General features: G+C 49.1%; 1 protein-coding gene across 1 annotated transcript in view; it reads right to left on the minus strand.

The window, feature by feature from the left end:
* ZSWIM6 (zinc finger SWIM-type containing 6) overlaps positions 1-8,193 on the minus strand; it is a 221,771-nt gene extending 213,578 nt beyond the window's left edge. The window contains exon 1 of the mRNA XM_039469957.2: positions 7,515-8,193. Within this exon, the coding sequence (XP_039325891.1) occupies positions 7,515-8,163 (649 nt within the window). The 5' untranslated portion in view covers positions 8,164-8,193. The remainder of the gene's footprint in view (positions 1-7,514) is intronic.
* Between the last annotated feature and the right edge of the window lie 4,419 nt (positions 8,194-12,612).

The following is a 12,612-nucleotide window of genomic DNA, read 5'->3' on the forward strand; positions in this document are numbered from 1 at the left end:
ACACATATTAGCTGACACAAAAATTAGCTAAGCAAATTCCGCAGACATAAAACATTTAGTAGACTCAAGCAACAGTTTACTATCAGCTGAAAGTCAATCTTTCAATCAGCTGAAAGTTTAAAATTACAAGCTTGCTTTAGCTATCTTTCCTAGATGAAAAAAATTAAGGAAGCGTCCTATTTTTAAAGAACTGAAAACCAAGTACAAAGCATATTCTTAGAGGAACACAGGGCAGTGAGCAAAAACTGAAAAGATAAAACCAGGTTTTCATCTAACAGCCACACTTTACTTTTGGGATCTGGGTGGTACTCACAAACAAAACGTCTCTTCAGTAACACTTTTCTCCCAATTATGATTTGATACTGATTTTTCCAAACAAGATGCATTCAAAGGGGGAAACAGCTTGTGGTTTTGAATATACAGTAATCCCCAAATATTTACATGTTAAAAAATAAACCAGAAAAACTAAATTAGTCTTTCTGTTGTGACAAAGCACTGTTTTAAAAATTATATCAGCCAGGCGTGGTGGCTCACGCCTGTAATCCCACCACTTTCTCGGAGGGTGACGTGAGCAGATCACCCGAGGTCAGGAGTTCAAGACCAGCCTGATCAATACAGTGAAACCTGTCTCTACTAAAAATACAAAAAAAATTAGCTGGGCATGGTGGCATTTGCCTGTAGTCCCAGCTACTCCAGAGGCTGAGGCAGGAGAATCACTTAAACCCAGGAGGTGGAGGCTGCAGTGAGCTGACATCACACCACTGCACTCCAGCCTGGGTAACAGAGCAAGACTCCATCTAAAAAATATATATATACACCATGGTAATTTGAAAGGTAACTAAAAATGGTTTTGTGGGTTTCATACCATTTATTACTGTTTTTAAAAGGCCTGTCAATAATCTGCTTTGTTTCTAAGATACTTATACTTACCTATAATCTTTCATTTTTAGGATATTTGTGCTCTTAAATCTAAGAGCTTAAGTCAACAATAATTTACAACCTAATACAAAAATATACAGCATGGAAGCATGTGAAAATGATACAGATCTAATTATGTGGTTTTTCTTTCTTTTTTTTTTTTTTTTTTTTTTTGAGATGGGGTCTTGCTCTGTCGCCCAGGCTAGAGTACAATGGTATGATCTTGGCTCACTGCAGCCTCCTCTTCCTGGGTTCAGGTGATTCTCCTGCCTCAGCCTCCTAAGTAGCAGGAATTACAGGTGCCAGTATGCACAGCTAATTTTTTGCATTTTTAATAGAGATAGGGTTTCACCTTGTTGCCCAGGCTAGTCTCGTGACTTTTCAAAGGGACAACTCTTATAAAAGAAAACATGTCATTCCTACAGTGCCATACTGATCACTGAACATATTACTAGCTGAAATCACACATTCTTACCTAAACCGTGAATAGAGTGTGAGCAGAAATAGATGCTGGCCTAAATCTTTCCATGTGAAACATTTACAGGGTTAGAATTGAGAGAGCAATTGATTATCCATTATGAAAAAAAAAAGAGGCCCAGAATAAAAATCTTAAAAATCTGTGAGGACATACTTAAGACAATAATGACTTAAACTGTTCAATTAATCGCAATAACTCTTCTATTAAAAGGACATGTTCCACCAGCATCGTGATGTTTCTAAAAAGGAAGGCATCAGTCTCATACCTGCAAAATTGATGAAACTTCTTAATACAAAGTGGAAAAAAAATGAGGACTGCCTTTTCAATTCATGGGTGTAATGTAACACAACTGAGTTGCAAGAAATTAAAGACTTTAGAGAGAATAAAAATGTTTGCTTAACCCAAATCCACCATTTTCACCTTCCATTATTGTCCTTGTCTCCTCAACATTTTAGATTTTCGCCATGGAGCAATATTAAACTTCAGAGAACTAAGTATGAAAGCAAATTCCAAATATTCCTAAAACTGAAAATTTAACTTATTTCAGAACAATGGTAAGGACCTATCAGGTACTGAAATACTTTCAAAATCACTTATATAAATCAAACATCTCAACTCACACAAAAGAACAAAAAATGCCTATGCAACTAGTTTTGGTATGTATTGTGCATTTATTAATCAAAAGACAGAAAAAGAGAAGGATCTGACATAAAATTATTCTATATTATTCTAACCTTGAAAATGCATTTAATGAAACATACTACCATCAATAAACAAACATCCAATTTTCAATGTGCATTCAGAATCACCTTTAGATAATAATCTCTGGTCTGTAAAGAAAAACAAAAATACTCAAAAACCAATAATTATCTTACTGAAATTTGTGCTCATCTTAATCCTAGTAACATTCTCCTTTTACTGCCTTTTACTGCCACCCTGCCCCCCCAAAAAAATCACAAAACTGTAAGTTTTGAATCTGAAAAGAGCGTAAGAATGTGTTTACTAGTGTTAGCGGAATTTTCTCCCCAAAAGTAACTAGGAAAAAAAGGAAAAGGCCATTCCTTTTAAAACTTATCTCCTTCCTTTAGAAGGGACCTTCACACTCACACACTCAAGCATACACAAACACACACACATGCAAACAAACCAAAACAACCAATATAAATTAAAAACTTCAAAGATAATTTTTTAAGTTTATTACAAAAATACATGCTTCCAGTTTTAAGAAAAACCCAATCATAAAATAAGTATAAAGTAAAAAGTGAAAGTCCCCCCAAAACCTTGACCATTCACTTAACTGCCCTTCCGGAAAATTACCCATACTTCCATGGTTGCTGTGTAGCCTTACAGACATTTTCATGCATCTATACGCAAACCTATCTTTTTTGTTTTAAACACAAACTGCAGCATACTATATGAAGTTTTTGCCTTGTTTTTAAATATTCTGGTCATCTCTCCTTGTCAGTATATATAAATCTAATTCATCTTTTCATAATTGCATGGTATTCCATTAAGTATTTAAGTACTTCCTTTCTGTAGAAATTTAGGTTAAAACTCTTGCAAACCACACTGCAATGAGCATCACTGTACAGAACATTTTCACATACTAATGTCAATATTATCTAGAGGATAAAGTCCTTAAAAAGACATGATGCCAAGCAGTAGGGTAGGTAGTATTCTTTTTCCCCATCTCTTCAACCAATTCTGGGTATTATCTTGTTAGTCTTCACCAATGTGGTAGATGAAAATGGCATCTCATTTTTATTTGCATCTTTTTTTTTTTTGAGACGGAGTTTCACTCTGCCACCAAGGCTGGACTGCAGTGGCACAATCTCAGCTCACTGCAACCTCTGCCTCCCAAGTTCAAGCGACTCTCCTGCTTCAGCCTCCCTAGTAGCTGGGATTAGAGGTGCCGGCAACTGCACCAGTTAATTTTTGTATTTTTAGTGAAGATAAGGTTTCAACACGTAGGCCAGGTTGGTCTCCTACTCCTACCTCAGGTGATCCGCCGGCCTCAACCTACGAAAGCGCTGGGATTACAGGCGTGAGCCACCTTGCCCAGCCTATTTGCATCTCTTTATGTAAGAGTGAAGATGAGAATGTTTATTGTCCATCTACATTTCTTCCTCTCTGAAATGTGTTACCCATTTTCCTACTGGGTTAGCCATCTCTCATCTTGCCAATTTTTATAAGTTTTCTACTAGCCTTTGGTCCAATGTGCTGTAAATATTTGGCCCAGTTAACTGCTTAATTTGATTTGTAGTGTTTTCAGCCCTACAGAAACTTTTTATTTTTTTTCTCTCTTGAGACAGGGTTGCACTTTGTTGCACAGGCTGGAGTGTGCCACGGTGCAATCTCAGCTCACTGCAACCTCTGCCTCCCGGGTTCAAGCGATTCTCCTGTCTCAACCTCCCAAGTAGCTGACATTACAGGCATGTGCCATGGCGCCTGACTAATTTTCGTATTTTCTGGTAGAGACGGGGCTCAAACTCCTGACTTCAAGTGAGCCACCCATGTAGGCCTCCCAAAGTGCTGGGATTACAGGCATGAGCCCTTTTTCATTACCCAGCCGTTTTTTATTTTTATCCAATTAAATTTATCTATCTTTTCCTTTACAAGTGTGAGTTTCAGGTCATACCAGGGGAAACTCTTTCGCAGACAGTAACTTGGGGAAATCCTTTTAACATAACTTATAAATCATTACTTAAATGATGGTGATAACACCTACATATTAGCACCTGCAGAGACAGCTCCCTTCCAAGATCAATTTTTTTTTGTTGTTTTTTTTTGAGACAGTGTCTTACTCTGCCACCCAGAGTGGGCGCCACTGGAGTGCAGTGGTACGATCTCAGCTCACTGCAACCTCCGCCTCCTGGGCTCGTAATCCTTCCACCTCAACCTCTGCCTCCTGGGCTTGTGATCCTTCCACCTCAACCTCCCAAGAAGCTGGGACCACAGATGGATGCCACCAAGTCTGGCTAAGTTTTTGTATTTTTGGTAGAACTGGTTTCACCATGTTGCCCAGTCTGGTCTAGAACTTCTGAGCTCAAGCGATCCACCCACCTTAACCTCCCAAAGTGTGGGGATTACAGGCGTGAGCCACTGTGCCCCGCAATATAAATTACTTAACAAAAATAAGCCAACTACTCTTTCTCTAAAACTTCCCTACTGATGGGCAGCTGTGTGGCAACTAAATAATTGCTTACGACTACTATAACAAAGGTATAATTTTTTCTCCTAAATGTCTTCTTAAAATCTAGGAGTTGAAAAAGAGTTACTACCAATAGGTTTAATTTCTAACAAGCCCCTCAATCCTTAATCAACAGCATAAATGTAATATAAAGTCCAACAACTAGATATTCCCTATTGTAGCTATAATTTAATCATCTCTACAAAAGTCAATGAATACTTTCTGTATAAAATTATAATTTCGCAATACCAGAAAACTGCTTTATGGTACTATCAACGAAATATTCTGTTCTTTCCATTTCAGGAAACTGAAACAAACAAGAGTTCTGCCTCAAATCAGAATTATAAAACAAGCCTTTCAAGTTAGTATACCAATGTAAACCACAACTTGAAGCTAAATTAAATGGTTAATCTAACCACTCTCTCTCCATTCTCCATAAAGGGGGGGTGGGGGGGAACCCTGATCATGAGTGTTCTATCTCACAGCACCAGCTGCCAGGCATTTAACAACCTTCCATCTCTAAAGCTGACTGGCACAACAAGTAATACAATTTGGAAGTTAAGGCCAGTGGCAGAACTCAGAGGCGAAAAAAGAATATCTTCCACAATTTGTGTAACACTTGTTTAGCACGCATGTGTTCTGAAGTGGTGGTCAACTCTTAAACTAGACTAGAAACATCACACCACTTCACTTCAACCACTGCCAATTCCATTCAGTGGCCTCCTTCCCCTTTGGGGACTATTCAAAAAGTTACTATTTTCTTTTACAACTACTCACCCAGGCCTCTTCCACTGATGAAAGCAGGCAAAGCCCACGCTGTGTGTCTGTCTCCTAGAGAAGATTGCCTCTTTTATTTATCGCCCCTTGGCTTTATTTTCACAGTGAATTCCTGGCTTAAACGCAATCAGCCAAGAAACCCTCCCTATGTGCTCTCCTGTCATTCCTCATTGCTTGCAAGCAGAGTCAAGCACAGGAAAAGGAAAAAAAAAAAAAAAAAAAAAAAAAACCCTCCACATTGCCAGCCAAGCTATAAAAATTCGCAGACTCTAGTTTGTTATCCTGAGAAGCCATAGATATGCTTCCATCCATCTCTATCCGGTAGGAAACAAAAAAGAAGGTATAACTTGAAAGAATGTTAATTAGATTTGTTTAGCCTCAAAAGCTAAACCCCCTCTACACAGAAGGAAAGAGTGCCCAACACAGAAAAGGCAACACTGGGGGCTGTCTTTGGAAATAAATGACCATGCAGAAAATCACGTCTGCAGATTGCATTAGAATTCAAATTAACCCGACAGGATTAAAACAAATCTTAATTCTCTCTTGGGGCCCCATCCAGACCCCCACCCCACTCCCAAAGAAGGAAAGGATAAAAGGAACTGACTACAGAAAGAGAAAAAGGATTAAGTTAAAAATCAAAGAGACAGAGATGCGTCCAAATCTATCCCCATTCATTCGGTGCTGGGTTAACCATGCTACAATTTCAAGTACGCTAACATGGGAGGGGGTCAGAAAATATGCCATTTGCAATCAGGAAAAAAAATAGGGAGTTCCACTACAGCATTGTTCTTTTCAGTCTGGCTCAAACATTCCCATCGCTACGGCTGAAAAAGATCCGGACAGGGGAAAAAACATTTTGGGGAGGAGGAACAGGGGACGCTTTTAAACTAAGGTATTTGAGAAAACTCTCATGATCTGTCAGAGAAAGGAGGGCTGTGCAGCTCTAAATCACAAGTCCTTTTCTCGCCTTTGTCAAATATCTTCTACTTTACAAGCCCTGAAAAGAAATAAAGAGACTCTTTTGTTTGGTTTCTCCTTTTCGGGGGGTGACAGAAAACTGAAAGGGGCACAAATAAACCTGAAAATGAGAACAAAGTGCTGGGTAGTGCCGGGCTGCCGCGCCGGGGGGACGCGGGAGCGGCCGCCGAGCCCTCTGCCTCCAGCTCCTCCTGCAGCCCGTTCACCCCTTTGGCTGCGAGCGGCAAATCCGCAACTGCTGACCGATCGCCCTGGGCACCACGACCTGACCACCCAGCGCAAACAAAACTCGGGCGGCGGGGCACCAGGTCTGCGCCGCGGCCCGCACAGTGGCGTCTGGAGCAGGCTCCACAGAAAAGGAAGCGCGAACCGCTCCTTTTCGGGCTCGCGCCCTTTAATTAGAGGGCGTCCTCCACGCGAGTGGTCCCTCCGGAGACCGGGTCCGGTCACCCGCCACCTCCCCTCGGCGCCGCTCCGAGGCTGAGGAGGCGCAAAGAGGAAAAAGACACTGAAACCCACAACGGCCGGTGGAGCTCGCCGGGGCCAGACGCCACAGCGACCCGAAAGCACCGCGGACGCTCGCCCGTCGGAGCCCTGGAAGGAGCGGCCGCCGAGCGGCTTTAAATGTATTCCCCTCCTCTCGAAACGCGGGAGGCGGGGGCCAGGAAGAAAAAGGAGCGAGCGACAAGCAGTAGGAGTGGGGGGAGCGCCAAGCCGCCCGGCCCCGGCCCGGCCCCGGCCGGCATTGTCTGCGGCCCGCGCCCCCTCCCCCGCCCCGCACGGCCCCACCAAACACACCCTCGCGGGAGCCCCGCCGTCCGCCCGCGCCTTTGTCCACTTCCACCCCCGAAACTGGCGAGCAACCTCCAGGAAGGGCTCCCCGTAGGAGTGCGGGGAGGGAAGCGCGGGCCCGGGGCGCGGAGCCCGCGGAGGGGCGCGTCCTGCTGATTCATTTCCCACTCGCGCTGGCCCGTCCGGGGCGACGGAGGGGGAGGGAGGCAGAGAAGGGAGTAAATGGGCGCTCCGCTCAAGAGCACCGTCCGGCCCGGTGAGGGCACCCGCGGTAGTGCTGGCGCGTGCGGGGCTGGGGGCTGTCCGCAGGGGAGAAGCTGGCGCCCCCCTACCCAGGGACTGACGGACGGACAGACGGTCCCCGGCTGCCCCGTGACTCACCGACTTGCAGGACGTTGTCTACGCAGCCGCCCTCCAGCAGCGCGATGCCCCGGCGGAAGGGTAGCCGCGTCTCGTCGCCGCCGTCCGCCACCCCGGCGGCCCCCACAGACGGGGCCCCGGCCCCCGCGGCGGCGGCGGTGGCGGCGGCAGCGGCGGCGGCAGCCGAGGTGGCGGCCGGGGAGGACGAGGAGCCGCCGCCGCCGCCCGCGCCGCCCGCGCCGCCGCCCGCGCCGCCGGGGCCGCCGCTGTCGTCGCCGGGGCCGCCCGCGGCGCCGCCGCCGGTGTTGAAGGACGAGTACATGCAGATCTCCCGCTCGCTGCGGGGGAAGGACCAATAGACTATGCGACGCTGCACCGGCTCCGGAATGCGCTCGAAGCGCTCCTCCACGCGCTGGAACGGCCACTTCTCCGCCACCCTGCGCGCTGCGATGTCCAGCAGCGACTCGGGGCTCTGGGTCTTGCCCGGCGGCAGTAGCCCCAGTGCCGCGCCGCCCCCGCACGCCGCCGCCGCCGCGCCGCCCGCCCGCGGGCCGGGTCGACAGGCAGAGCTGTAGCCACCACCCGCGCCGCCGCCGCTGCTGCCCCCGCCGCCGCCCGGCCGGCAGCAAAGCCGTTTCGCGGGAGGAGGCTGCTGTCCGCGCTCCGCCATGACCGCGCCGCTTCTAACCCGACAGCGGAAGTGCCGGGACCCTATAAACGGCACAAGGAAGCGCGACACGCACACGCCGTCGCGACGCCACGCTGCCATCTAGGGCCCGTCGCTCCTTGTATGGGCGCAAGAGGCGGGGCCTCCACCGTGACGTAGAGGCTGAGGCGGGGCTCCGATAGGGGGAACCTATGGCCGGGGCGGAGCCTATGCAAATTGCTGGGCTGAAACATAAATAGAGCGCTTGGCCGACACGGGGGTGGTGGGGGCGGGCAGTTTGGGTGCCCGGTGGGCTGTGAGAATGTCAGGCTGCTGTGACGCGGGGGGGGGGGGGAAGGCGGGGCTCAGTCGGGGTTCCCGTGGGAGGGGGTGGGCCGCCGGGCCGGGTCTGAGGGTAGATGGGTCTCTGCGCCCCCTGCCTACTCCACTTCCCTCTCCAGTTCTCTGTCTCCCTTTGAAGTCTGACAAGTGAGGACGCGCCTCGTGGGTCGCAGCGGGGAGGAAAAGGGAGATGGGGGGTGAGCGAAGGGGAGGGGTCCGAGCTAAATGGGGGGCGGGGCCCACGGGCCCATGCCCCACCCCCCCAGTCAGCCTGCCCTCCGGGGAAAAAGCCTCTGGGCGGAGGAGGCGCTTTCAAAACAAAGAAATGCGGCAGGGAGCCCGGAGGACGCGGGTGGAGAGGAAGGCGGAGGAGGCGCGGCCAAAGCCGCCCGGCTGCCAGCTTCCCCTCCGGCCGGTCTAGAGGAGCTCTCCCCACCACCCGCCCAAGCTGCGGCGCCCGGGAATGGGAAGAACGGTTGCGTTCGGCGGCGGCGTTCCACTTCACTTTTGCAGACCTAGTGTGGAGGGAGCGCGCCCGGTCCGCTGCCCGGCTTGGCTGCAGTTGCGCCCGTCCACGAGCCCTGCGTCCTCTCTGTCCCGGCGACCGGGCTGTGCCCGAAAACGCGCAAAGCGCTCGGAACGTGACTAGCAGCCGCGCAACGCGCGTCCCGAGCCGGCCGCCACCGTCCCGCCCTCACTACCTCAGCCCCTCGGGCCGGATAGCCGACCCACCCGCTAGGAGTCGGGGAGCTCCGAATGCCCTAGTGGCCCCCAAGGCCGCGACCTCTCTCCACGCCGGGATTTCTCCCTTTCGGGGTGGAACGCAGCCCGGGCTGTGGGTTTACCAGACACACCTTTGTGACTACACTCGCCGCAGGGGCGCGCGCAAGCCCCGCGGGCGCGCGCACACACCGCCCAGCCGGCGGCAGACGGCGGGCCAGGAGGCGGACGGCTGCGGCTTCGGGCGCACTTGGGTCTGCGGCGCGGCTCCCACCGCGGCGCCCGGCTGCGCGGAGTCCAGGCGCTCGGGACGCGCGCTGCACTCTCAAGCCGCCTTGGCGGCGCCCGCACGACCCACCTCCCGGGGCCTGGCAGCGTAGGGATGGACGAAGGAGAGCGAGCACTGTGCGCGGCTCGCCGGTGCCGGGATGCGGACGAAGGCGGAGAAGCGACTCCCTCTCTGAACCGGGAGCCCTGCGGACATTGTTTGCGCTCCACAGAGCTCGGTCAAATCTGCGTCCAAGCGGCAGACTTAATTACCGCGTCGGAGACAAGATTCCTCCCAGCCCCACCTTCGGTTTTTTACTGTAAACCGTGGTGCGATCCGCTCCCATTGTTGGAGATAAACTGTATCTCCTTTGACACTTTCGCATCTTTTAAGGTTATTGGCTGCTCCCCGCCCGCTTGCCTTGCTGCCTGGATTTAAAGGGATAGCGCGCTTCAGCGTTTTAAAGAAAATCGCCCACTCGGGACCGAGGCCCTGGAGACCTCGAGCTCCACGGCGGGCCTTCAGAAGTCCCAGGCTGTAGGTCGTTGGGGTCGAGACGCTGGTCGACTTTCCGCAGCCAACTTACTTGTTAGGAAAATTTTGGTGACATTATGTTTTTATATATCCGTCCAGTATTTTTCTGGGCACCTCCTGTACGGAAAACTGGAAGATCTTTATAGGCAAGTAGAAGAAGTCTCTTTTCTTCAAGGATTTCATTTCTAGATCTCAGTAGGTATAGAAGATAGTAAGTTTAAAAGTAAAACGTAAGTTGGGCTCTATTCTATCCAAAAACAGTCATGATGGGACTTAGGCTTGTAGAATGTGTAGATTAGCAAGTATTTTCACACATAAACACATAGAATCACTGAACTGGAAAGTCAGCGATGACAAAACTGGTGCCCCCAGACAGGATAAATGACTCATTGGGGTCATAGGGGTTGTTAGTGGAAGAGATTAATTCACAGTGAACAGGAAAACAGGTACCATTGGAAGTGCCTAACTTTTAGAGCTTTCCTTATTACAATGAGCAAGAGACTGGATTTAAGGCACCATAGTTTGCTGGAGGGATCTATTATACTTTAACTCTCTAATTCAAAGACAAAAGAAGGGCCACCACCCAGCCTGACCCTCCCTGCACTCATTACTGACTCCATCTTGAACTGGCCCCCTCTCTTGAGTTTCCCAGCAAACTGCCATCCCTCCAGTGTCTCCAACTCCCCTTTTTCCTACCTCTTTTTTGTTTCTCTTCCTTCAAACCGTTTAATGTACACCCTGCCCTGCAGCCTATGACAGTCTTCCTTTTGGGTGATCCACCTCTTGGAGAGTTTCCACCACCCACCCCACAACGGTTTCCCAAAGTATCATCTCTCTCTCCAACTCACGTATTTCTTCCTGGTGGCCAGTTCACTTTTCCATCACCACCAGGATGCCCACGGCCACCTCAGTCCCAAAGAACTACCCTTCCCCAGAATCCAGGTTCTCTTCTTTCCTATGTTTTTAATACTGTTGCCACCTGTTCCCAGGGCCCCAAGCTTTTTTGCTCTGCCTTTGCCTCTTTACTGCAACTCCCACAGTTGACTTGTATTGCCTATCCCAGCCCCTCTGGCTGCTCACAGTCAATTATTCCTCCTCTTCACTCTGCAGGAGCCTCCTCCCTGGTGTGTCTGTATTGCCTTTCCTCCTCCAAATCATCCTCCACGCAGCTGCTGTGCTTCCTAAAGTACATTTCTGTTTGTGTCACCCTCCTGCTCAAGTCCCTTTAAATGGCTCTCGGTTGCCTACTGGAAGAAATCCAAACTCAGATCTGATCTTGACCAAACACAACTTTTCAGCCTTGCCTCCCACTAAAATCCAACAGAACTTTTCCCATTTCCCCAGCAGGAATTCTGTTATGTCCCAACAGGATTTCTCCACCCCACACATTTGCTCAAGATGTCCTGCTGCCTGACATGTCTCTCCCTTCCCTGCAACTTGTCAAATTCCTACCCTTCCTACAATGATTTGCTCAAATGCCACTTCCTCTGGGAAAACCCACCTGGATGTGTGATCTCTCTCTCTCTTCAGGCCCCTTTAACACTGGATCCTTCTTGTGACGTTTATACCATTCTGCCTAGCATCACAGTTATGTTTATACTTGCCTGAGCCATTGTCTTCTCTGTCTGTTTCTCTCTCAATCTCAATCTTTCTCTCTCTCTCTCTTTTTCCCTCCCTCCCTTCCCCCCCCCCCACCTTTTCCCTGGTTAGAAATTTTCTGGTGGTTGGGTTTATGCCTTGTCCATTTCTGTAGTTCCTGAGTGCCCAGCACTGTCCTGCAAGGTTTCTATCTCCCCAGAGATTAGCTACACCCAGGAGCCAAGGGAGAAGTAAGTGATGGTATGTCATGTTTGGCTAGTGTTTCTGCCATCTCTCATTTTTTGGGTAATTATAGTGTTTTTCCTGGTGTTCATAGGAATCATTACAAAATTACTTATGATTGCCCTTTTCCAGCAGGCTTCTACCCCAGGGACCAAATCAGGGATAGAGCTGCCTCCAGTGTTTACCGTTAGGCAATGGTAGGAAATCAAAAGTACCGAAAGTCTACTGCTTCCCATATGCAGTGACTCACATCACATCCCACCACACCACCAATGTAGTCAGGAGCTAGGCCCCCTGGCCCACTTCATAAATAGTACTCCCAGTAGTTAAGCTGATGAACTCAAGGAAGTGAGAAAACCCACCCAACGCCCACCTGAGCACCACGTCTAGCACCCAGCCCATTGCAGTTGCATGCATAGATAGGTTGATGGACAGATAAATGGCAAAGAAATTTCTTTAAGAAGGGCAGTGGAGTCCTAGCCAGAGATGTATCGTGGCTCCTTCACCCTCCTTTAACTTAAAAATGAAATTTTTGAATTAAACTCAGTAGCAGTTTACCAAATTCTTGGAGCAGTGGTTTTCAAAGAGAGACCCCTAGAGTACCCCAGGGCAAAATGCACACAACTCTGGAGCTGGGAAACAGAAATTAACACATGTCGCAGCTCCCTACATGAGTCGTCTTTACACTAAAGTTTGAAAATTACCCTTTGGTGGCAAGAACTTCACAGGGCACCAGCACTTAGGAAAAGACCTGCAGAAGGAGAAAATGGCATTGCTTCATCATTATT

Source organism: Saimiri boliviensis, chromosome 1 (genome assembly GCF_048565385.1).
Source record: "Saimiri boliviensis isolate mSaiBol1 chromosome 1, mSaiBol1.pri, whole genome shotgun sequence".
In the NCBI taxonomy this organism is placed as follows: domain Eukaryota; kingdom Metazoa; phylum Chordata; class Mammalia; order Primates; family Cebidae; genus Saimiri; species Saimiri boliviensis.